This window comes from Coturnix japonica, chromosome 5 (genome assembly GCF_054131305.1).
Source record: "Coturnix japonica strain WE chromosome 5, WE-NBRP24, whole genome shotgun sequence".
Classification (NCBI taxonomy): domain Eukaryota; kingdom Metazoa; phylum Chordata; class Aves; order Galliformes; family Phasianidae; genus Coturnix; species Coturnix japonica.
Genome location: NC_140667.1, coordinates 14,640,001 through 14,667,030, shown reverse-complemented (window position 1 = coordinate 14,667,030; position 27,030 = coordinate 14,640,001). Strand labels below are relative to the sequence as shown.

General features: G+C 37.8%; 1 protein-coding gene across 5 annotated transcripts in view; it reads left to right on the top strand.

The window, feature by feature from the left end:
* Positions 1-24,509, top strand: part of PARVA (parvin alpha) — a 58,538-nt gene extending 34,029 nt beyond the window's left edge. For all 5 annotated transcript variants that reach the window (XM_015863945.3, XM_085548465.1, XM_085548466.1 and 2 more), the window contains exons 4-13: positions 89-191; positions 2,348-2,488; positions 4,416-4,531; positions 9,440-9,498; positions 10,563-10,582; positions 11,929-11,990; positions 12,668-12,736; positions 14,346-14,447; positions 15,222-15,294; positions 18,770-24,509. In XM_015863945.3, coding sequence (XP_015719431.1) covers positions 89-191; positions 2,348-2,488; positions 4,416-4,531; positions 9,440-9,498; positions 10,563-10,582; positions 11,929-11,990; positions 12,668-12,736; positions 14,346-14,447; positions 15,222-15,294; positions 18,770-18,846 — 822 coding nt within the window. In that variant the 3' untranslated portion in view covers positions 18,847-24,509. The remainder of the gene's footprint in view (positions 1-88; positions 192-2,347; positions 2,489-4,415; positions 4,532-9,439; positions 9,499-10,562; positions 10,583-11,928; positions 11,991-12,667; positions 12,737-14,345; positions 14,448-15,221; positions 15,295-18,769) is intronic.
* Positions 24,510-27,030: the final 2,521 nt, after the last annotated feature.

Below are 27,030 nucleotides of genomic sequence, written 5' to 3'. Positions count from 1 at the left end.
AGTATTTTCAACATTGTACAAAATGACATGTGTTTTAAATTGCAAATGAATAGCATATAATTCTGCCAAATTTGTGTTTCCCATATAGGTATTAATTGACTGGATTAATGATGTGTTGGTAGGAGAGAGGATTATTGTGAAAGACTTGGCTGAAGACCTGTACGATGGACAAGTACTGCAGAAATTATTTGGTAAGAAAAAATTTATGTGCACGTGTTGGGTCACTTTGTCAGTAAGTGGTTCACTTGTTCCTACTTAGGAGCCTTGGTGTCATCTTACATTTATGCCACTAAGTGATATAAAAATAGCTCTGTATTATGAGACCCTTGAGCAATAGCCTGCATGCACAGTCCTCATAGCTACAGTGCAATGTATGGTGCTCTGTAGTTGATGAGAACAGCATGAAGTCTACCAGGGGTGATAGAGGGTGCTGGGTTTCTTGTCTTGGCAGCAGAATTCACTCCAATTGAATTTATTATCTGCATATGTGCTGTACAAACTTAACAGTGTTAGAAGTGGAAAGTAAGTTTAAAAGCAAGGATATTTTCAGTACAATGGTGGATGTTTTTAATCTGGTCTGGTTCCATACTGTAGTTTAGTCACATCTTGGAGTTCCTCTGGAAAGCTGGAATTTCTTTCTGATTTGATGTCTGGCTCTTAACATTACTGAGGTAATGATACCCGGTGGACTGCAAACTGAACTTCAGCTGAGAAACAGATAGAGAAAAGAAACTGCTAATACAGAGCTGGCATGTGCTTTTTTAACTGTTGGCTTGAAAGCCACTTTCTTAGTTATTACAGCTCATAAAATCTCCAGTAAATTTCTTTTCAGTATCTTAAATGAATCCTGAAACATTAAGAGCACTTCTAATAAAGACTACACAGACTATTCCCTTCTTTGAATGGCTAAGCTATTGAATAGGTTGTGGTGGAATGGATATGACCCAGATTGAGCAACTTGATTCTTATGGGCAGGCCTCCAGTGACTTCACCCAAACCCCCAAAAATGCAAATCAGATACAGTCTGAACATGTGTCCAGTGATCTGGCATTTATTGATTTCAGTGGAATCTTTTCCATTATCCTTGCTTCCTTGTGGATCGAGTCTGTGCTAACTAAGATTCTGATCTTGAGAGACTGTGCTTAGACTAATTTCTGTTGAGGCATGAGAAACTCATGGAGACAGCAACTTTTCAGGCAGAATTCAGAGGCTGGCAGATTCACTTTATTTGGGAAGATACACAATTGACTCCAGCTGAGAACAAGACCAGCTCTTACCAAACTTGATAATATATTCTTTTGCAGAAGAAAATTGATAGGTGATCAAATATTTTGTGTCCGATGTTGTTATAAGGAAGCTTTTATTGCTAAATTTTCATCACTTCATAATTAATGTTGTGAGGTTCCTGGCAGTTTGTCAGAACATTAGCATTATCTTTTATAGCAATTATAATGGAGGTTGTTTCTCTTCCCATGTCTCTGTTAAATGTGTGGGGCAGCGTGTGGGTCCTCCTGAGACAGGGCAAACATCACATACATTTTTTTCTTCTTTGCGTATATAAGAGTTATGCATTTCCTCATTGCGCATCTGTCTTCAGTTAATTTAATGTTCACACTTTCTATAGTTTAACAGAGATACTACTTTTCAGTTGATCTATCTAAACCTTTATACACTACTGTGTGGATCCAGTTCATGCCAGACTTTTATCCAGACTTAAACTGATCTTGCTTAAATCTGTTCAAAGCAAACTATGCTGAGTTGATATAAGCCAAGCAATCTGCACTGATAATTTACAATCCAAGTCATAAAATAATTTAAAATCTGCTGCAAATTTTGAATCCAAAAGGGCTGTGATTTCACAGAAATAAATTGCCCAATGTTTTTGTTGCTTCTATGCCTCCAGAAATACTTGCTCACATTTATTGGATGCATCTTCCACCTCAGTAAATACGGTGCCATTTCACTTCTATTGCACCTGGGCCAGGAAATTTTTTAAACCTCCTCAATCTGAGGGAGAAACCTTGAGGTTTGGACTGATTAAACTAATCTTGAAGTTGGTGTATATCACTCCTAGGCGTGCTGGTCTGCTGTACAAGCCAGTTAGATGAGGATTACTCTCTGTCCAGTAGCAATTGAAGTAACAGGTTTTACCTCTCAATCTGATGGGATTTGCAACAAATTCTTATTAGGCTGTACTGTGTCTATCTTTACAACTTCAGAAAGGTAGAGGAGAGTGGTTCTGTACACAAAAGCAAATAATTTTAAAACTAGGAAGTCTGATACCTGTTGAACATTCATCTGGCTGCATGCAATGTGGAATTCATTGGCTCTTTTTTCTTCATTTCAGAGAAGCTTGAATGTGAGAAGCTGAACGTTGCTGAGGTTACTCAGTCTGAAATTGCCCAGAAACAGAAGCTACAGACAGTGCTTGAGAAGATCAATGAAACGCTTAAGCTCCCGCCAAGAAGCATTAAGTGGAATGTTGACTGTAAGTTGTTTGTTTTCTGTGCTGTTCCCATTAGTTGACAGCTGAGAGTTTATAGCTGCTATCTGGAATTCTTAAATACCTAATGCTAAGGGAAAGCTGAGACCTGGTATTTATGGTAGGAGCTATTCTTCAGTAGGAGGTAAAGGAAAGGGCATGTACATGCAGTACAGTCTGCTCTCTTTCCTTCTGCACAGCCTCCAGTTTAAACTTTCTTTTAAGGCACATACCATCTTTCTGCTCTTAGGTCCACCTGCGTACCACCTTATGTTTTCTGTTACTAAGGGACAGCTAAGTGCATAAGTGCTGAGGAAGAGGTAGATCCAGACACTGCATTTGTATAAGATATACAGCTTATATGTTAATATTTTTGGTTGTTTAGGCTACTGCTTTTGATTACAAAACTCCCTTCAATATTAGTGCTATACCCTTCCTGTTCTACTGTAATATATGTGAACTTAGAACTATCTACATAGAAATGACCAACACAATGAATATGTGTTGCAGAAAGCAGGTTATCAGCAGTGTTAGAAAATTAAGCCCCTTAATCTTTTTAAGTTTTCATCCTAGTGAACACCTGGATCAGCATGTAGCAGTGTGCCTGTTTTCTGTACCTGTCTTGAGCTGAACAGTTTTATGTCACATTTTCTAATAATAACCACTCTATGAGAGGGAAAGAAAGGGCTCCAGGGAGGAAGACTGAACATTTGACATCACTGACTTTCCCCTTTGTGTCTTCCCACTGAGTTTCCTGTCGTCTTCTCTCTCCAGCCTTTCTCTCTGGTTTGGGGCTTTTTGGATTTTCTGTTATACAGCTGGATACAGGGTGTTTGGAACAGCCCGCTGATTTAACTTCTAGTTATAAACTAATGTTTTACATGTGTTTTAGAGCTGAAGTTAGACTGCAACAGCTGTAGCCAGCTGTAGCACACATCGATGCTAGGTAAACAGATGTCTTGTAGCATTCTGCTAACATACTTCATCCCCTACCATTGGCACCCCAGCAGAATTTGACAGTGATATCGCATTTTATATGTATGGTAGGTGGTGAAATCTCTGCTGCACAGTTGAGACTTGTGCTGGAAGATAATGAATAATGTGTGAATGAATCTGATCTTGCTTTACAATTAAGTAAGGTGGTAGCTATTGGTTAGTTCTTACATAAAATAGTTAAGCTCACCGTCCTGTAGCTATCAAAAGCTGTTTTGGGATACTACTCTGGGGAAGACAATAGGTGCAAAAAAAAAAAAAAAAAAAAAAAAAAAGGAGTGTGAAAGAGTAATAAGAATTAAGATTCATTTTGATGTTGCTGTTTTGATACTTCCAACATTACAGCTTTTGATATCTCATAAGTCATGCTAGTGTTAACTACCCATATGAAACCTGCTGTGAAAAAGCTTCAATAACAAGAACTGTAACAACTTCATGAGGAATGTTTGAGTCATTGAGTTTAGTAAGTTATTGCTTAAGGCTTCTGCCAAAACAGGCTCGTTTATTATCCTGCAGACTTTGTGACACTTAAAAATGAATAAGTGCATGTTATGAATACAAAAATATCTTTCTGATAGTTCATAAATCCTTATTGAAGTAAAGGGAATAAAATGAAAGGCAAGGGGAATGCGTAGGCATCACTGAAGCTGTCGTACATGAAATCTGGGTTTTGGATTAGCTTTAGATTTCCATCTACACTAGTCTATGGCATCCAGACGTTGCAAAAACTGATGCTTTGGTGCTGACAAATATTACTGACTGGGTTGCATTCACATCATTTCTTGAGCAGAAGAAAATTGAAGGAGAGTTTCCTTAAAAGTGCCCCTGGCTTCAGGTGGGAAGAGGAAGAGAGAGTCCCATAATCCTTGCATCCTAGAGTAAAGATGCATGCTCTAGTAACATTGCAGTTTCTAACTTGTGCTTTTAATATCTATTTCAGCTGTTCATGCTAAAAGTCTCGTAGCGATACTTCATCTTCTGGTTGCATTATCGCAGTACTTCCGAGCACCAATCAGACTTCCAGATCATGTGTCCATTCAGGTTGTTGTTGTGCAGGTAAGAGAGGTGTTAAGCAGCTCCTCACAGTGTTGGGAAATTGAGTGAGGGGTTTTTCCTTCAAAAAAGACATCCAGAGTTTCTGTTTGTGCATGCATGTGTATGTCTCTTTGGCTGACAAGAATCACACGTGCATCTTCCCTGCTGACATTGCTTCAACCACAGAAAGGCAGAAGTGCTTTCCCAGATTGAATTGTGGCTCAAAATGTCATATTTTGATTGTGAAGTGGCCAGGCTCTGACATTAAAAATACATGAAGCGTTATTATTGTTGGAATGCATTTACTTATCACCCAATATGATCTCTTGAATTTCTGTTTTTCCCATTTTTTGATGATATTCTCACTTGTGTAGAGATTCAAATCATTCTTGGCGCTGAATGATGAATTGTCACTGTTTATTACATTTAGATTCATGTGAGGTGACTAAATATTCTTTTTCAGCATTGCGCATGCTAATTTAGTCTGATTACAGTGTTGGCTTTCTTATAAGCATGCAAAAAAAACCCATCAACTAAATCTTTTGTGTCAGTCTCCTTATTAGAGATACATCCACCCAAACTCCTTCTGTTATTCTGTTTACCATTCTGGTTTCAGCTGGGCTTGTGCTTGCTCTGTCTTCTTTGGCCTCTTCCCATTTTATTTGCTTTTCTTTTCTTCCAGCTAACTTTGTCTTTTCACACCATAACTGTCACTATTTGTGTTCTAACTAATGTAACTCTGAACTATCAGCTGCAATGCTCTGTTTCTCAAGTATTGCTTTCTGAAAATAGGTGTCAAATTTGAGAAAGTAACTCCTCTTGTTTTCAGGATTCACATCAGACAAATTTTGTAATTTAGGGAGGAATCTGAAGGAGAATTTCTGGTAGATGCATCAGTGATGTATTCACTGACTATCACGTTCTTCTTGGTGGGTTTCTTCTCTGTGGATGATAAAGAAGCCTAGAAAATATGCAGTTATGCATCCAAGGCTTCAGAGGAACATCATTCTCAAACATTTTCCTTTAGATTATAAACATACTTGTCATCCTGGTTTATCTCAAAGTTCTAGTAAAAACAACTTAAGAAAGCAAAGGTGTAGCAGCCGTAGCATCTTTGCGATAAGAAACTAAAAAAGAACACTGTCCTTAAATAAAGAACCAGATCTTGCATTGTGCTGTCACTCCGTATGTCCAGACCAAACTCGCATTGAAATCGATGGACATAATTCTCCTCTTGTTTAATAGGCTAATGTAGTTCAACTGCAAATCCACTGAAGTCAGTGGAGATAAACCAATTTAAAAACAATAAGTAGTGGGAGAATCTGGCTGAGTGCTTTGCCTCTTAGCTACACAGCTGTAGCTCAGGCGCCAGCAGATTGCAGAGAGAGCAGTTGCACCAAAATAACTTCCAAGTTACGTAGCTGAAGATTTCACCCTTCAGACCCAGTCCTTGACGAAAGCCAATCAGTGGAACTCCAAGGATATGTTGATTCCTATTAACAGAGACATTTTGTTTGAGACATTTTTCATTTCTGTTTTATGGAGGCTGTTTTTTATTTTTATTTTTTAAATCCACCTTTTGTATCCTTTGGGGTTGGTTCTGTATTGTTCATCACCATGTATGCTTTGAACCTAATGAAAACTTTAATCAGCAATCAGCAGAATGTGGAGCATAATTTGATGTTCAGACTTGCATGCCTGATGTTCTAAACCTTCATACATTCTGTAAAGTAAGGTCTTGCCTAGGAAAGCTCAGCAGACTCTGTTAGCTGGTTTTAAATTTTACTATATACAGTTGATAAAGGGAGTGGGAGGAAAAAAGGGAGACTGCCTTAATTCAGTTATTATTTCATTAGGTTTAGAAACACACCAAATGTAAGGGTTGTGTTGGCTGGATGTAGCTTACTGAAATAGAAAGGTATTTCTGACACAAACTGCTCACGTCCAACAGGTAATCAGCACAGTTCTTTGAAAGCTTCTGTTTCCTTTGGCTGTTCTTTAAAAAAAACTGTTAGCAATGAGAGTGCTATGAAATATGTGCACTAAACTGGTTTGTGAAAAACTGGGACTTGGATCTTTTGTAGCTGTTTTGTTATATTGCTTTCCTTTCCTTCTAGTCTGATAGAATGAATAACTCTGAACAAAACCCAGGCTTTGTTTGGTCTTGTCTACTGAAACAACTGAGAGAATTTGTGGAGAGCTGGATCTTGCTTTCATTTTAACTTTTTTTTAGTTAATTAGTTATGCCATCCTCAAATGATCAAATGACAGATTGTGTGAGTCAGAGAGTATAAGAATGTGTTTGCAGAGCAGTCAAGGGCAACAAAACAGCTAGCCGTCACTTATAGTACACTGATTATGCACAGCTGATGCAAAGACAGGAGAGACACTTTCCATTTCTAGACATCCTACCTCGCTTTCAGGTGTTTTTTGTTTGTTTGCTCTACGTTCAGCTACCAAATTTGGACAATATGTAAGTAGGAAGAACTTGGCCTTCAGTGGAGTCTTTCAGCTGGAAAGGAGCAAAATGCTAAACCTGTCCAAATAAGTTTGTCAAGTATCCGGCAGGTGCATCTCATATTTGGGCAACCTGGAAACTCCATTAATGTTAGTAATTTTTCTTAATTTTTTTTTTTTTTTCCAACAATAGAACTGAAATGCAGAATTCCTATTCATATTAACACTAGTTATCTAAAATGAAATATGTTTTCTATTAACATTTAATAAGGTTTTAGGTCATGTTGCACATTTGCAGAGGGAAAGCAAAGTATTAGAAACCATTTTCTTCCTTATATAAGCAGACTGGGCACTGAGAAGTACAGTTGCCATTGCTGTGGCACTCAGTCACAGGAGAGTAGTGTGGTTGGGCTTTTGCTCCAAAATGCATCATTGCCACATCAGAATCATCATCAGGAGGAAACAGAAAATTTCCTTTCACCCTGCATCGAAGGAAAATATACACAAATTGGAGTGTAATTCTAATTTGAGTTAGATCGTAACTTTGAGTTCAAGTGCTTATTGTCTGCACAACCTGGAAGTGAATATAGTCCTAAATGATGCAGTTTTTCCCCAGACACTTGAGATATACTATGGAAGGGATCCCAGCTGCTGATCTATGGCTCTTCTTTCAGTCTTTAATACACTGGACTCTGCTCTGGTTTTATGTTTAAAGTATTTTAACCACATGCAAGAGATTTATTAACAGTGCTTTAAAAAATGTGAAGGAAACCCCCTGAAACTTTATCACCTCCCTAGAGGGACAATTCAGGTTATTCCAAGTACCAGCCTGAAGTGACCGAGAGGGTGCTATGCGTGGCTTTCTTGCAAGCCTGGCCAAATCTTCAGCATGTCATTCACCCGGGGCTGCCTCTGTTTGGGGCATGCGTTATCTTTTCCAAAGCAGGGAAGAGCAATAGCTCCAGTTTACATGCCATGAAGGATTTTTCCAAATTGTTATTCTCCTTTTTTCCACATGGAAGACAAGTCTGGGACCAGCATAAATTTATTTTTCTTATTTCCTTGTATGGCAAGGAGTGAAGAATCATGAATAATTGCCTAATGTCTAGACTTTACATGCAGTCGTCAGCAATTGCCTGGCTTTTCTTTCTGTATTGCAAAATTTTGCTAATTTCAGTGAATAGAATTAGCAGAAAGAACACAAAGAGAAGCAAAACATATGCTTGGTATGTATGCCACTACCAGATGACTGTAGTCAGCATCCTGGAAACAGTATGAAATTTTTTTCAACTACTTCTTTTTCCAACTGACTCAAATTGCTACCATTTGAGTTGGTTTCTGCCATTTTGTGCACAGTTTCTGAACACAGGGTTCTAAACACCACATATAAAGGGCTTCTTGCATCAGATGAGCATTGGAGCTATGGCATATGTTATCACCATGATGACTAGGGTCTGGAGCATGGATTATTTCCATAATACATTCACAGAATCACCAAGGTTGGAAAAGACCAACAAGATCATCCAGTCCAACCATCCATCCATCACCAGTAGTTCTCACTAAACCATGTCCTTCAGCACAATGTCCAAACATTCCTTGAGCACCTCCAGGGTCAGTGACTCTACCACCTCCCTGGGCAGCCCATTCCACTGCCTGACCACTCTTTCAGAGAAGTAGTATTTCCTAATGTCCAGCCTGAACCTCCCCTGGTGCAACTTGAAGCCAGTCCCTCTGGTCCTATCACCAGTTACATGAGAGAAGAGGCTGATCCCCCCAGCTCACAGCAACCTCCCTTCAGGTAGTTATAGAGAGCAATAATGTCTCCCCTGAGCCTCCTGTTCTCCAGATTGAATAATCCCAGCTCCCTCAGCTGCTCCTCATAAGGCCTGTGCTCCAGATTATCCTCCATTTTGGATAAATAATCCATAAATGGATTATCCTCCATTTTGGTTTTCCATCACAAGCAGATAGGGGCCTTTGTGTGAAGAGAAGTCAGGAAAGGAAAAGACCAAGGTGAAAAAACGAAATGCATGAGCAGGGCAGAAAGAACAGGTAGCTTAAGACCAGGATTTTGCCAAAGATGAAGCATGGGCATCATCTGCCAAGGTATTCATTGAAATATAAGGTTTAATTCAACTCACTAAGACATAAATCTACTAAAGTACTTACATGTGCATTTAAGTGTTTCAAATATCTCGCTGAATTGGGGCCTTTAAAAGAAAAGTGAGTTAAGAACAATGAAGAAAAGAAATACTTCCTTCTACAGGTGGAGTTTCAAGTTTCTTGTTACTGTACAAGAGAGTTTTCTGAAATACTTCCAAGGTGAAATAACATATTACTGGAAGTTTGCTTAAAAAAAAAAACACACAACAGTTCTTATTTTGTAGATTTCTTACCTGATGGTGCTTGTAGATCACAACTACGTTTTTACTGTACCCTGAGCATTAAGATGTCCTTCTTTATTTCTTCCAGAAACGAGAAGGAATCCTCCAGTCTCGACAAATCCAAGAGGAAATAACTGGTAACACTGAGTATGTCAACACCGCTTTTGCCAGCAGTTCAGTAATTGAACACAGATGCGTCTCAGAAATTCAAGCATTTGCTGATATTTAGATTTTGGTATTGGGGTCCAGGGAAGATGATGCATCAGCCAGTAATTGCATTTTAGCCTTTGCAAGAGCTGTAAGCCTGCATCTAAAAATACAAAAGGGTGTGGAAATACAGAGCTGGGGAACTAAAATCAGGAGACCAAGATAATAGAGGAGAGTGAAGACATTCAAGAACTCTCTATTTTCTAATTATTGTTATTTACTTCTATAGTAATTGCATTTCTTACTTATTATTGATTTAAAAGGCCTTCAAACATGTGAATATGTCTGATTCTTTTATATTGATATTTATTTGATAAAGGAGAACTAGATTTTTTGGAATGCAACATGACTTTTATTTTTTGAGATGTTTGGACTTTGGGAATGTGAAAAATGATAGTGGTAGTCTCTGTATGTGCCATCTCACCAGGCAATTCAGAGCAGAGAAGTTATTCCAAACCAATAGAAAATAGTAAAAAGAATATCCTAGTTCCTAATAGATTGGAGAGAATTCAGACTAATGACTTTTTATTAAACTTTATAGATTTATTTATGTGCGATGTTTATGTGAGAGAGCAACTGGAGCAAAAAGCCATAGTTATTAAGAATGTAGTTCAAGCATTGTCCTGGCTGGAATTGTATTGCAGGTGTTGTGATAAATGAATCTAAGGCAAAGTTTTTCACAAAATCAACATGAAAATGTCATCTTTACTGAGGCAAGGTAGGTTGATTTGGTGGTTCAGCAGTAGGAAATCTGAGAACTGGCCTTCCTATGAGACTTCTGTGAATCCAGGAGATATTGTGCTGATTTACTCCAGACTAATCCTAAGTCTCAGCTGGAATAACTTGATGAGGATTTTCTTAATCCTATGAATTTCCTCCAGTTTTCACCAAGCTAAAGATCTGACCAGATACACTGTTTTATTTTGCAGCACAGTATCTGCAAGTGGATTATGTATTTAACTGTTTTGTTTTGTTCTGTTTTGTTTTGTTTTTTTTTTCCATAGGGCATTTTCAGGAAGGCATGGTAAGTTCATTTCATTGTTATCTTCTTAAGTCATCCAAAGAGTACATCAGTTCTGGAATGAGTGGTCAGTTTGATTAGTTTGCGAGGATTTAGAGGATTTCTAGTTGCCCTGGCAAATATATGAATATAGCTGCCACAGGATGTTCTGACAGTTAACAAAGGGAGAAAAGCATTGAAATCAGCGTGACCATCTTTAAAATGCATTTCAGTATTTCTCATCTCATGCTAGTCTGCAAGTGGTTTATGGTTTAGCCTCCAGAACATTATTGAAATAGTATTAATGATCATAAGCTCCCAGCATAATATTAAATGATATCTTATGGTAAACTCACTGGTGAACATGTTGGCATTCTTGTATCCATTACCTGCTTACACTTTAATAACTTAAGGTCATTTTTCAGCGTGTTTCTGAGCCAGTAAGTCTCAAGGTTTGTACTGAGACTGGCCAAATGCCTGCCCAGCACAACACAGCCATCTGAGGAGCTTAGGTGGACACCCAGCTAGAATTCAGCATTTATTTCCTATATTGTCTCAGTTGTTGCCTTACTGCTGACTTAAAGACTGGAGGCATGACATTTTCCCATGATATCTGAGAGCAGCCTTACTTCCTATAACGTCTGCCTTCTACAAATGCTCTTGGATGTACTCAGCATTTCTTTGAGGAATATCAGTGTAACTTTTTGTTGGGTCATTCTCTATCACTCATGTGGTTGTCCAAATGGCAATTGCTCTTTTTCTTTTCTCTCTTTTCTCCTCTTCAGAAGGTAACCACAGTGCTGCTGCAGTCATTTTACTTTATGTTGCCCGTCCTGCTAATCATGTCCTAAATTGCATGTCAGAATAGTCCAAAAACATGTATGCAAAAGATTTCTTTACAGCTGCGTAGTTGTAAGCTTGTTGAGGTGGTTAGTAACACAGTGTAGCAGTCAGCTGAGAGATATATGCATATTGTGGCCTCTGGGGAAAATTTTCCTCTGTAGTAACTCCAGATGTAAAGTCATATTCTTCTGAACAAAATAAGTTGGTTACTTCAGCTCCCTGCATCTGGCTGTGTAAAGTTCAATGGATAAATATTCTACTCTTTGCTCATTTTTGAAAAACAAGGTTATTAAGTAGTCCAAGTTGTACTTGGAAATAGTGCTTTCTCCAGATAATAGAGAATAAGTTACAAGCAGCCTGAAGCAAGAGAGAAATATGCAAAATGTATAGTACTTGGAATACAAAGGGACTATACTGAGACATTTTATTGATTCTGTTGTCTTAAACAATTGTGTGCTTAATTAAGTGTTTATCCTGTATTTGGACAAATGCTTCTAAGCATATTAATATCTCTGACTGTTTTTCAGAAAGGGATGCATTTGACACACTATTTGACCATGCTCCAGACAAGCTCAACGTAGTAAAGAAGGTTGGAATGATTCTATTTTAATAAGTACAGCTTGTGTCTACATGCTTGTGTGTGTATATGTAGTGTGAGTGTATGTATATAATATAAAATACTCATTGTTTGCATACATTAAATACAATTAAACTTAATGCTGAAAACAAAAATAGAGATTTATTATTATAATGTTTCTTTTTGATAGTATTTAGCAACATTAACTTAACTATGGAACACACAACAAAAAGTTTCTCAAAGTTTCCATCAAAAAGAAGTTTTTACTTCTTAGTGTGTGTTGATTAAAACCCAGCTGGGTTGGTTGAGTTTACTGATGCCAAAAAGGTATGGAGTTTACAACTGCCAGTAGCCTGACCTGGAGGATTTGGGCTCCTGTCAGATTCGAGTGAAGTCCAATTACCCATTTCCCTAAAATCTGCCACAAGATAACTTTTTTGAAGCTGTTGTACTGTAACAGTGATTTTTTATTCATATACATCATGTTTATTTTATTTCAATTCATCACTATTTTTTTAAAAAATGTTTTTGAAAATCTCATAATTCAGTTTTAGAGCCTAAAATAATAATAATAATTGTACCACAGTCTCCTTGCTCTTGCAAGTTCTATTCTCAGTGCAGTATGTGCTCTGTGTCTGGAACAGGTGCTCAACTGAATAGACCTTCACTAAACTGTTTTCACGTTTCAGACTCTCATCACGTTTGTGAACAAGCATCTCAACAAATTGAATTTGGAGGTCACTGAACTGGAGACCCAGGTAGGATTTTGTAGCTTTTGTTGAAGGAGAGGGTCACTCGCGCTGTGCAATGCACTGTGCCCCCAGCTTTATACAGAAATATAACTGAATTGTTATTGATCGGGCTCTGAGATGTTTTTTCAGTGGGAAACCCTTCAGTTTTAAATATATTCGTATGAGGAAAACCCTCACCAATTAAGCAGAAAAATCATAAGGGCAGCAACAGTTTTGTACTTTAATTAGCATAAAAATTAGTTAGCAGATGCTACCTCTTGGGTGCTGCTAAGTGCTGTAAGAAGAACATGTGCCTGTTTTGATCAGGAGAGGCTCTGTCTGCTCGGTTTGATACAGTTTCAAGATGAACAGTTGTTTCCTGCCTACCTTTACACTAGCAAGTAATCTCATGGGATTACAATGGTTCTATTCAGCAAGATGCATTCTTGAGACAGAAGCTGCTTGAGTGTATAGGCAGCTGTACAGTTGAGCTGCAGGCTTGATTGCGCCACAGAAATAATGTAGTGCATGGTCTTCTTTTCCTGTTCTCAGATGCTAAATTGGCTAGAAAGTAGCTAAAAGGAAAGCTTTATTCTGTGGTATGAAAAAATCCCTATATGAACAATTGCAGCAAGAGGTCAGACAGGAAGGAGGCTACCCACACTAGAAGAAAAAACTGGTGTCTTCACAACAGGCTTTATTTAATGTCTTGATATGTGCTATTAAGGATCTCTGATTTATCTGACTAACTTTCACTCTGATAGAGGTTTTTTAAAGGTAAAATTGAGTTTTAGATGGAAAGGATCTGTAAGGGCTTTCAGACAAATGTTACTGTGCTTGCATATTGCATGGAAAAAAAAGGAAGTGTTATTCAAACATGCCTGGAAACACCTGAAGCATATATCCAAAAAGTACTCCCTAAGGTGAGAGGTCGTAGTTCTGTTGGTTGAACCAAAATAAGCTACCTCAGGAAGATAGAATGATAGAATCAATTAGACCCTTAAGATCAAAAAATGCCACCACTAAGCCACGTCCCTTAGCACCACATCCTCTTAAGTACATCCAGGGAAGCTGACTCCTCCACTTCCCTGAGCAGCCTGTTCTAACACCTACCTGGCCATCCTTTCTGTGTAAAAGTTCTTCCTGTTATCCTGCTGAAATCTCCCCAGTGCAACTTGTGGGCATTTCCTCGTGACTTATCCCTGAGGAAAGAGACTGACACCCACCTCGCTTACCATCTCCCTTCAGATGATTGTTTCCTTCTGATATCTCAGAGTTTCATTATAGTAGACAATGCCATTGGGTTACGAGTGAGATGCCTTGAACAAAGTCTCATGAATGCTGTTATTTTTTAGATAGAGATAAATGTAGAACATGAAAATTATCATTCTTTATTCCTTTATTTCCTTCAACATCCTGAATTTCAGTGTAGTCATCAGGCTGCACCTTGGTTGTGCTTTTCTCTGCTAAGAGAATGCATGCTGTTTGATAGCTTGAAAACTGGTTGTTCTGTTTTCCTGCAACTAACAGAAGAGGAAACAAAGACACAGATCAAACTCACTGACTATTTCTTTCTGCAGGAACTTTATTCTGTGCATGTATTCAGAAAACATACTGAGAAATGTCTTTTTTACAGTTTGCAGATGGTGTGTACTTAGTCCTGCTAATGGGTCTCCTAGAAGGCTATTTTGTTCCTCTCCACAGCTTTTTCTTGACTCCTGATAGTTTTGAACAAAAGGTAATGAGATTCCCTTTTTCTCTTAAAGCAAAACAAAACAAAAACCTCCCTAGCAAACATAGGAATTGTTTTAGGGATGATGCTGACTTTTCTGTATGGGTTCAGTGTTGGTAGCTGAAAACCAAAGAGAACAGGTCTGAACTGGTAACCATTTCCAAGCATTCTTTTTTTAAAATCTCAGTGTTAATACTTATTCAGAATAAAAGGGATAATTACATTAATGATAGGGCATCTAGCAAATATTAACTGATTTTGGCAACCATTGCGTGGTGCTATCACTGAGCCAGCCTCAGTGTTCATTAAAATAATACACAAATTGATGATGGGACTGATTTTTTTCAGCTCAAAGTCAAAGAATTTGACATTTCAAAAGTTTTGTATTTTTTGAAAGCATGAAGATATATATGTACTGTGTATCATTTTAAGACTGACCACTGATGTCGGTTGCTGTCTCAGCAATTCAGTTATCTAAGATGCGCACCACATAAGCCATCATGTTCCAATTTGTAAACTTGGGGACTGTTTTTTCTATGTGTAATGTCGGTTCACATGCTATTTTTCCATTACTTTTGTATTTCTGAAACACTGTCACCACTCAGGAAAAAAAAAAAAAGCAACAAAATCAAGGATTGTCTGTACTGATATATGGAGGCTTGATTTTTTATTTTTTTTTTTCTTCCCAGATTATAGATCTGCAGCTTTAAATGCATCTTCTTTTGACCTTTTTAGTATGCTTTGTCTAGATCATAACAACTACCTGTATCATATCACTAGGTCCTCAATGTGTCCTTTGCATTTGAGCTAATGCAAGATGGTGGACTGGAAAAACCAAAGCCAAGACCAGAAGGTATCTATTTGATTTTTTTTTTTTTTTTTTTTGTGCATCTTTAAAAAATCTGAGTTAAATCTGGATCTCATGGGGTTTTGCTACAACTAAATAAAGGTTAAGATGTTAATGCATTACAGTGATGTTAATGCATCAGGTGACTGGAGGGGAAGGTTTTGTTGCTGACCTTAGCAAGACCAGGATTCCATTTCACTTATATAAATACAGGATTTAAATCCAGCTTTTCAGGCTTTATATAGGACCCTTGATTCTATGTGGTATAAGGCACTCTTATGGTTTCTGTTGTTCTTGCCATGGAGGAGCTGGATGTGCAGCTTGTGCAGCTCTTTCCAATGGTGGTAGCTGGGTGCTGCAGGTTACCTACCACCATAATTAATGTATGTGTTTTCAAGATGCAGTCTTTTCCTACCATAATATTGGATCATTATTTCCTCAAGGGTGATAGAAACTGATGCTTAGACTTCTTATATATTAAGGACACTGGAGATTCTGACACAGTGCATCAATTTCTTCTCTGTTCTGCTTTTTTTCCATTCCTCCTGACCTCCAAATTGTGCCAATAGCAGGCATGTGCACAGAGTCATGTCTCAGGACTAAGCCTATGCTGCCTATGCATTTTATCTGCATCTATCCAACCTACTTCATCACTTCTCTTGATTGCTTAACAATCATGCTTAACTGCAGCAGTGGTGACTGTGTCACAAACTTCTGTGTTTGAAACAGTCAAAGAGAGAAGAGGAAAAGAGTGAAATCTAGAGACTCAAGTAAAATAGAGAATATCTGTGATCCCTTGTTCCCTGTGGAGGTTTAAAATTCTTACGGCATTTAATTTTGGGGGTATTTATTGCTCCAGGGGACAGCTAATTTTTCCAGTATAAATCAAGCCATAAGGATATTTCAGCATATATAAGACATTTCTTGTGCAATTATTGAAATGCTTAATATGAAACTTCCTGCCCTATGTGAATGGAAAAACACTTCTGTTTTATGTGTTGTTACATTGGGCACAATGCCCATACATAAAATTTCCAGTGAGCAAAGGAGCACTGAAAAGAATTTTACCCCAAATGCATAGACTAAATAGTCTTTAAATTCCTACACTGTTTCTTTGAGGTTCTTGGGGAAAAAAAAATGCTGAAAAGTGCTTCAGAATATGAAAAACATATTTAGTGGAAAAAAGAATGTGGCTAAATAAATGAGTATGAAAACCAATGATTTTTATGGGGTCAACAGTTTATTTGGCTTGTTTGCAATATAATTGAAAGAGTATTATAAAGCTTTCCATGACCTTTTACTTTTAAAAATGGCCAGAACATTAATCTACTGAGTCTATAACAAATTCATTTGCACTTTGAGCTTTTCAGCTTACTTCTTGAGACATGTAAATCAAAGCCAAACTTCAGTTCCGCTTCTTGAAAATTTTAACCAGTAAAATGTTACACACACCAGTCAAATACAATTAGCAATGGAAGTAACTCTTCTTTTTCTGAGAGTGCTTTGCTTTTTGCTGTGGACCTTGCTCTGGAATTCTGTTCTGGTGATGGAATCATCTGGTAATTTTGCAGAGACTTGTGGATGTGTCTGATCATTCATTTGAAGTTCTGTATTAGGAAATGAAAGCATTGTGCAGCTTGCTTCCAGCATGAAAGAAGGAACTTCCTGAGCTATATACGAACAGTATTAGAAAGTGGAACGTGATGTTGTGGGGCAAAATGCCTTTCCTGTAGATTTTGGCTTTTTTTTTTTTTTTTTTTTCATTTTGTAGCAAGCATTTTTTTATCTGATTTATTAAGAATCACAAAACTTTTTGGCCGTGATTTCATGACTGTGCATAATCTCATTAAGAAATGTGGGTTTGTCTATTTTCAACCTTTATCCATGTGTCATTTTGCCATGTGCCTAATACATAAGCTGCTCCAAAAATAATGCCTCCTATTTATTTTCATGGAAGCTACAGCAGTTACAAAAAGCACAATAAGACTATCAGACAGAGAAAATTCTCAGCAACAGTACTGTTTTTCAACATAGTCACCAACAGTTAACTGTGCATTTTTACCAGTGACAAATAACAACCTTCATGCTACGCTTGTAAAAGTCTGCACCAGTGGAGGTGACCCTCGGTGGCCACTGCTGAAACGCACCACCCACCGCCTTACTGTGCTCACTTCTGCTCTTTGGTCTCCATACGCATTCAACAAGTGTCATTGAATGTCAGTGGGTGAAGGTTTTTCCCCTTCAGTGCCAGGCACCATTTTGTCAGAGTGCCCCTTTGCTGCCATCTGTCACACGGCAACAGCATGTAACAGAATATTGGTGGAAAGGTTCAACCTCTAGTGCTGTCCCACCAACATCCACCTCTGACATTGTGGGTCGATGTAATAGCATAGGATACGTTACTTTCAGGGCAGCCCTGGTATCTTTAGCCCTTCACATCATGGTTTGGAACAACATACATAGCTTTGATTGAATTCATTCTTCCAAGTATGACCCCTTCGCCATCTGTGAGAAACATCAGCAAAGGTGAATATAATGGCAAAACTGGTAAAGTCATCTGGTGATTGCATACACAGTTTAATGGGTTTCCTTAGAAGCTTTGAAAACAGTAGGAATGTGCACACCATCAGCTTTACACCTTCATGGCTAGTTCCAAGGACTAGAGTTAGGAGACTTAGTTCCTGTACAGTCGACCAAAAGAAAGGAGCCTTTCTGGTGGGCAATTCCTAAGTCCCTATTTGAAATTAAGTATTCCTTGAAGCACTAATGTAGCCTGCTGCAGTGGTACATGTCAGTTTGTTTTATAGATTTCTTGTGAAATAATATTGACTTTCTCAACAACTTCCCTTGGAAACAGCAGGTATTCATTACCTTTTGTTCCACATGAATCCTTTACTTTAGATGCTGAGTGTCCAAGGACTGATGTACATCAGCTTACCTAAAGCATTTTCTGAAACATCTTCAAGGGGCGCTTATACACTTGGTTTTTTTAGATACTTCAGAAATTTTAGTCTTGTCTCTAATTATCATGCCAAAATGAGGCCTAGTAATGGAAATTGCAGCCCGGTGTCCTGTAATCCTTGTGTAAGAGAAAAATTGTATTTTTTACTGCTTGATAATTTTCTTGAGATCGATACGTTTTGGCCACAACTAACAGAAGATTTAGTCCTGTCAGTATATGTGAAACTAGGTACAATTTTTATCTTGTAGGCCTTGAAAATTTGGTTGCATTTCTATATCAGCAACTTTAGGTATTTGTAACCCTAAATAAAAGCGACTGAAGAAAATGATTTTTGAGTCAGAAGTTTAAAAATTGCTTTATTTATATTTTTACTCTTTTTTTACTGTCTTTATGATTCTAATGTTTATGGATATGGATCTGGGCAGAAAAAGGGAATAGGAGAATGGGGACTTTTTTTTCTGAAAAATGTTTTGGACTTACCAAGTTGCTAATAATCTTTTTTCTTATCTTTTTTTCTAGATATTGTAAATTGTGACTTGAAATCTACACTGAGAGTACTGTATAACTTGTTTACCAAATACAGGAATGTGGAGTGAAGAATTCATTTGGAACATAAAGAAGAGTTAACAAAGAAAACATCATAACTAGTGTATTTTTCACCAGTATTCCTCTGAGTCATTATCCTAGAAGGAATGAAACCATTTATCCGAAGAATCTTTAATTGACTACTCTTGCACAACTTTTGCCATACGGGGTTTAAAGCTAAGACTATGTAAAACTAATGTAAATTCTGAAAAAAGTTTGGAGGAAGGTATTTGGATATCTTCTGGGAGAATCCATGTCTCAGCAATGACTCCATCTCTCCATCTCTACAGTTTTATAGTATGTGGAGCAGCAATTGAAAAAAAAAAAAAAAAAAAAAGATTTATTAACTTTAATTCAGATCAGCTGTTGAAGCCAAACATAGGAAGTTTCTGTACTAAGCAGTTACTTTCAGTGTTTATGAAATATACCTTTTCTAATCTCAGGAGAGGAAGAATGCTTTTCTGTCCATGATAAAATGATTGCATTCAAATTCTAAGAAATGCGCATATAGAGAAACAGTAAAATACTCTTCTTCACATCAGAGCTGAAAAGAATAGTCTTTCTCAAGTACTTAACCTACTTAATTTGTATTTTCAGTGCAGTTAGGCTTGAATTTTTTGGGTACAAACTGAAGTGGCTACTTTTTCCTTCAGTCTTACTATAATGCAATACTCTTCTATAAAAATGTATTACTGAGCATTCCACGTAAGTACACTTTGCAGCTTGTTCACTTAGTTTTGTTCATGAAGGAGATCTTTTTTTATTGTTGTTTTTTTCCCCAAGTACACATTTCCAGGAAAGCACACCTGTACGATAGTTTCCCTGTAGTATTTTTGTTATTAGCACAGTGTTAGAAATTTGGCTTAGTTTTCTTTTTCCAACTTTTCATGGTTGGAACATGGATTTGCCAAGTTGTAAGTTTAGATTTATTACTAAATATAATTTAGAATCTATCCCTTTGATTGATGTTATGGTGAATGGATTTTGTTGCCTAATGTCCAGCATAAAAAATAATACTTATTTTCCAGAAACATTCCTCTAGCCCTTCAGCTACAAAAATACTTTTATGTAGGTTGCTCTGAAAGTAATGTCTCCTATTTATTTCCATGGAAACTACAACCAATACAAAGAGAACAAAAACAGAATCAAAGAAACTCAGTGGTTGGAAAGGACCTTGAGAGATCATCAGATCCAAACTTGCTGCTAAAGCAGGTACTCTACAATAGGTTGCACAGGTAGGCATCCATAACACTATTTGATAGAGAACATTCTCAGATATAGAATACTGTTTTTCAATATAGTCACCACAATTAACTATGCATTTTTACCTGCAATGAACAAGAGCCTGCATGCTGCGCTTGTAAAAATCTGCACCAGTGGAGCTGACCCACTGTATCACAGCTGGTATGATGGTGTCATTGCTAAGAAAATGTTGCCCATGCAATTCATCTTTCATTGGCTTGAACAGATGGAAGTCAGAAGGCACCAAATCTGGGCTAAATGGTAGGTGTGGTAGGCTGATCCAGCCAATATTGGCAATGTGTTTCACAGTCTTCAGACCAGTATGGTGTCCAGAGTTGTCATGTTGCAAGAGAAAGGTTGCCAACTTCTCTGGCCTTACTCTGGATGTTCGAGCCTTCAGCTTAGTCAGTGTTATGATGTAGCTGTCAGAGCTGACTGTTTGTTTGAGTTCCAGGAAATAAGGAAGGCTCACCCCTTTCCTATCCCAAAAGACACTGCACATCACTTGATCCGTGTGAACTTTTTCATGAATGGAGAATTCACATGTTGCTACTTCATGGGCTGCTGTTTTGACTGTGGCTCGTAGTGGTAATGTCAAATCTTGTCACTGGTAATGATGCAATCCAGGAAACTGTCACCTTCAGCCTCATGTTGGTTCACTGGGTCCTGACAAAGTTGCATTCAGCTTTTTTTCTGTTCCTCTGTGAGCATTCATAGGACATAGGTGATACAAGCTTGGTGATACTCTAATGTTGCCATCATCATTTTCAGTGCATTGAAGCCAGCATCCAGCTGCATACACAGTTCCCTGGTCGCAATCTGCCAACTCTTGTGGTTGAGCTGATTGGGATGCAAGAAACAATTAGTGCCAGTTGGTGCTATTTTTTCCCACATGGAAGAATTCAGTTCCCCCCCTTTGCTTCATCTGTATTCCCATGTCAGGTGCCATTTTGTCAAACTGCCCTTCTGCTGCCATCTGTCTTACACAGCAAAATATAATGGAGTATTGGTGAGAAGGCTCAACTTCTACTGCTATCCCACCACCATCATTTGCCTCTGATGTTGTGGGCCCACATAATAAAATAGGAGGCATTACTTTTGGAACAACCTTTGTAGATCAAAACTACTCACACCTGTAAAGACTCTGCTACAGTGTAAGATTCTTTGGTCATTTTATGTGTCTATAAAGACTACTATTTTTTTTTTTTTTTTTTTAATCATGACCAACAATGAGCTGTTATCTGTTTGGTTTCAGTTTATCAAAGACAGAAAAGAGAAACAAGAATTGATTCTTTGCTTAGACAGCTATCAAACATCAGTTATATTTCCTTGAAGAAGCTCTAGAGGCTGTCTGACACAAGTATAAATCATCAAAACTGCTAAGAAGTAAACTAATCATGTATTAGACGCCTTCATGTCAGTTATAGCTATTTTCTTAAGTATTCCAGCGCACCACGGCTTCTAGGGATACTGGCTTACACACTAACAGTATTTGGTTACCTTGGTGTTTTTTACTGAGTTTCTGAAGTTAGAATCACAGAAAGTAACAGTTGTTTGCATTTTACACAGGTAAATAACTGGTCACTTTTACCTCTGTGCAAATGAACTTTTTCATTGTACCTTTAATATTTCTGATCTTTCTGAGAAACTAAACAATAGAAATTAAGCAACCTTTTTTTTTTTTTTTTTTTTTTTTTTTGAGGAAAATGAAGTGGGGCTTCTGTCATTTAAACCAGCAGTAATTTCAATGTAGTTTACTATCTATCACGTAAATTTTCCATTTGCAGAGCTAGATGAAGATGATAGCAATTGCTGTAGTTCATTAACAAATGCATAATGTTTTTTCTGCAGATCCTGTTTGGTTGAAGCACTCTTTCACATCTGAGCAGTGCCATAATGTTTTGATCGTCCTTGTTTTCAGGAGTGCACTTTCTGTAAAGAGGAGATTTATATATGTGGAAGGGAAAAAGGTTAGGAACCATGAAACTGTTTTTTCTTAAACTTGAAAATACATATTCCTGTGCTATATTGATAGAACTTTACTGGAGATTTTGAAGTCTATTCTACCTGTATGTTCAGTCTTTAAAATAATAATAATAATAACATTAAGCTGAGATAGAATTGTGAAATCTTCATGCTGAAATGATGCTATGCAGAGCCATAGAAACATTTAACAATGTCCAGCCTCTGCACAAATTCCCGTCCTATGTTAAGAATTTATGTAAGTTTAAATTGCTATTTAACCAAGAGAGTCCTACATAAATATAAACCCATATGATAATTTTAACACATTCACACAAATAGTGTATGCTGCCGGGTAGGAGTGGTCACTGCATATATATGACAATGTAGATTTAAATAGCTATCAGATTAATATGAAATCTAATAGATTATATCTAATATTTATTGCTTTGATACAGAATATTATAGAAACATAGAGTACTACTGTAGATAGTTGGCTCTTCAACAATTGGTGTAGGCCAGCACCTTCCTGCAGGGAAGTAAAATGTTAAGTTAGTTGGGCCATATTCTGCTGTCATTTATGATGCTTTTGTTCTCAGAAAACATCACTGTGTGTCAGTGTGCAAATGGATACAGAATTTCCCTCAGTTTTTGTTAGGATAGAAGTTGTTTACATTTTAGGTCAGTCCCTGTTTTAATTACAATTGGTTTAAAATTTGTTTTAATAGATCCAAATCAATAGATTTAGCTAGTATAAGATAGCAGCAGTCTCCTGGAGAGGCCCGTTTCACTGATGGCTCCAGAGGGAGCCTCTCATCTTGAGGATGCTGTCTCACACTTTGGCTGGGTTTCTAAATCCAGGCCACTGCCTTAAGATCTCATGGTGGTTTCTGGGTGTCATCCTCCAGACTGGTGTGTCTGTGTGTTGTGCTCTGTCACGCGAAGGCCCACAGTGAGCTGAGCCCACTGAAAACCAGCAGATGTTAGCCTGTTTGGAGGAACAAAAAGGCAGTAAACATTTCTGTTGCTGGGAAACTGCCAAAGGAACTTGAAAACCATCTATTTGCCATCGCAGCAGTAAGGTAGCCAAGTTTGTTTTGCAGTTGGTGGTAGGCATTCCCTTTCTATCAATGGATTCAAAGCCACACAAAACTGGGTCATTTTTTTGTTTTGTTTTGTTCTGTTTTGATCTCAAAAAGGAGCTGTAAATTTATTATAGTATGTCAAAAAGTCATCATTAAAATCATTATCTAATATCCTAGTATTTTATGGGCAGCTCCCCATGTTTCTTTCACAGCTGACTGGCATTAAGTTGCCATCAAGAAAAGGTCCCAGAAAAAAAGGGTATCAAAGGAATCCTTGTGTAATTTCACCTGATACGCACATCAGGCTCACGATAGGGTTACTGTGTGTTGACAGTGGACCTACTTGCTTGTTGGCACATAAATCAGTGTCATTAGATCAACAGAGCACTTGGTCTTTTCTGTTTATAGAGGGGGTTACGGTATTTAGGAATGGTTTACATTCGGGCAAACTGTATCGATTGACCTAAGTGCTACTTGGTTGACCTTTGTTCTTTCTCATTTTCATAAAATATCTTTCACAATTCCTATATGTTTAGTTTTGCAGACATCTTTCTGCAGCCCACAGTGTTGTAAAGCAGAATGGCTTTTAGAAATGGTGGGGTTTATTTCATTAGATACAAAAATATATTTAATACACTATATTTTAGCTTTAGGTCTAGTTTCTGTTGTTCGTGTCTTGTAAATCAGCCATCGCACCTGGCCTGTATGTATGTCAAGCATTCAGAAGGAGAACGGTGCCTTGTAGACCTCTTGCAGGATTTCCTGCACTGTTACCTACTAGAGCTCTGCCATTTTGTTATGAGAATTAGTGTGAGTTTTCTCCTTGCAGTTAAAAAGCCAATAAAGGCGGAATAAGTTCTTTGTAGGAAGTTATAATTAATTTAAAGCGTGATTATTAATTTTTTTTATTGTATCACAGGAAAATGAAAATAGTGGCACTAAAATTACAAAAGTAAATGCATACCTCAGCATCCGCAGGTTTTCCAAAGAGCTTTTGAGTCATTTGACATTTCCTAGGGCTAATGTTTTGTATTTTGATGATACTTTCTGTGTGCCTATTTCTTTTAGTAATGGTGAGATCTTTTCCTGTAAAATAGATCAATGTACACACTGTGCAGCAATGTTTGTGTCATTTGAATACAGGTTGCTAAATTTCAAGTGCAAATTTGAGGGGGAAAAAAACATTTGCAAAATTCACTTTGCAAGGTGTCTCACAATAATGCTTAGTTTGAATGAATATGTTCCCTTCAACAGAAGTTAGTAGCTTTCACGGAATATGTTCTATGTACTCTGTAAGTAAGCAACACTCCATTGCTCATATTTCCTGTGGCTTTTTTTCTGAAACATTTGTTATCATGCACAATAAAATATCACCTGAAAATCAATACTGTTGTTTTGGGGCTGAAGTATATGACGTGTGGAAAAAAAAAAAGAATTAGGAAGGCTGTATGGTTTCATGTTCATATAGCTTCCAGACCTCTCTATGCATCCGACCTATTCTCAGTTACATCTCTGTGGGTGTACTCAGTGTTTATTATTATTTTCTGTGGAGGCCGGTGACAGCTGAAAGTGGGTTGGCAAAAACAGCCGTGTAAACATATGCTTGAATGGATTAACAGCAGCAGGTCAGGAAAATGCCGTATTTGACTCAAAACAGCAAAGTGTGCCTTTGCTTTGATATTGCTGTGTTGAGCTTTTTAGTTGGTATTTTGCAGCTGGTTGTAGTGCAGAATTTTGCAAGGTAATTTTGTCGACTTCAAATTTAAGAGGATGTGAGTGGAATGTTAAAATAGTCAAAATTAACTTGTGCATTTCAGAAAATAACTGCATTTAAGATGTTTTTGATGTTGATTTTTTACAAACATGTTTTTGTTGTGATCCTTTAATGCAGGAGCTTCAGTGCAGAACTTGGAACCAGTCAGAAATATAGGCACGTAAAGTGCCACAGATGAACGTTTTTAGCCACTGAATTACTGGAATGAATCCAGAAGCAGGTGTTTGATCTTTAGTCTGCTTGTAAAGCTGAAACTACCAAAATGACCTGCCTAATCAACAGGGAACACTAAGGACAGCGTGAGTTTTAATGCCATTCTTCAATCCCAGCCCCATTGCTCAGAGCTGGAAAGAAGTGTATCTGCTTTGAATCCACAGTGCTAAGCCGCACCATCTGCCCTGACAGCTTTTGTCCCAAATTTTGTCCTGAATTTTATGGGTTTCACCCTGAAGAGCAAAACACTGTAGTACAATAAATAGGAGATAGTCTAGCTACCTCAGTTCATTACATACTTCACTGGTATTCACCCTGAAAGTGAAAGACATGGAGTTTTGCACCATTCTGCACCACTTGGAGTTATTTCTATTCCTCCTTAGAAGAGTTCTATGTTCATTTAAGGAAATGAGCATTTTTTCCCCCTGTTGGTCCTGCACTGTCTGCTTTCAACTGAAGGTGCACCTCTGTATATACAACTGAAAGAGGGAGAAAGAGTAGAAGAAGGAGCATAATTGATACTTATATTCAAACAGTAGGAAAGGATTTAGGGAAAGAATATATCTTTTGGACCTCCTGTATTTTGGTCTATCAAAGGGTGCTGGAATGCAGAAACATTTTGAAGAGGGATCAAAATTAACATTACCTGTTTCAGTGGAAAATTACTGCTGATCTTTGGTCATGCATTAACTCATCTTTTCTGAGACTCTGTGAGCAAAACAGCCCCAAGACAAGATTTTCATACCATACACAGCCTCAAAGCCTGAATTAGGTTTAAATGTCCTCACCAAAGCAAATGGCTTCATCCCCTGCTTTCTACCCATGCTCTAGCCATCAGGTGAGCTCACCTGGGAAGGTGAAAACAACCTCCAAGCTGCATTTAGTGAAATTGGAAGACATGATTGCATTTTGTCTGTCCAGCCAGTTGAGGTTTCTTGAGCCTTCTCTGAGTGCAAGTATCATATGAAGTGCTACATCTCATTTCTGGATTCCAGTCAAATTAAAACTAGAACTACTCAGTCCCATTGAGGTTGGGTCAGCTCTGAACATGTGCAGGCATAAATGCTAGGGAATTTTTAAATGAAAATCAAGGGTGAAATTTAGATGCCTTCAGGGAAGGTGGTGTCTGAACAGATTTTTCAGGATTGCAACCTTGGTGCCTCTGTTCTGTGTGAGGAGCTGAAAGTCTGCCTGGGGCCATACCCCTCTCATGGACTGGGGAAGGAAATGAAGAGCATCTTCTGCTTCCTTTCCGAGATCTTCATGTTATGATAAACTGCACAGGCTGTTTTCTGCTTGGTTTGGTTTAGTTTTATCGGATACAAGCCTGAAAATATCCTTTAACTATTTCTCCCTCTCCTGGGTGTTTGCAGTGTTCCAGTTTGGTGAAAATTAATACAAAACCAGCAACTTGGGGCTCTGAAAATCTTCAGCTGTGACTAATCAGCACCATTCATTGCTTAGGACTTTTGATGCTGGGAGGAATGAATGCTGCTGACTGTAGTTATGTCTCTGAATGATTAGTCCATTGGATCACATGCCAAATTTATAACTGTTATATTAGTTGAACAGTTGAGGACTATTAAATTACATACAAGGGGTGGGGTGAGGGGAAATTGCTGTGACCAGGACTTTTTGTTTGTTTGCTTGCTTGTTTTTTTACATAAATTTTTCCTTACTGGGTGGCAATATCTAAGTAATAGGGGAATACAGATTTTCCTTTGCACAGTCTGACATTTGCAAGGTTATGAGGATTGTAGCCCCGATTCAGGAAAACGGTGAGTTAACCGTAAGTATGTGAAAAGAAATCCTTGTGGCTTCTTTGAGTCTATCGGACCTGGAAATGGATAAAAATTCATATAACCGTGGTAAGCCCCACTCTCATTTACACTGAGGTCTGAGTTGTATTGTCTTCACAG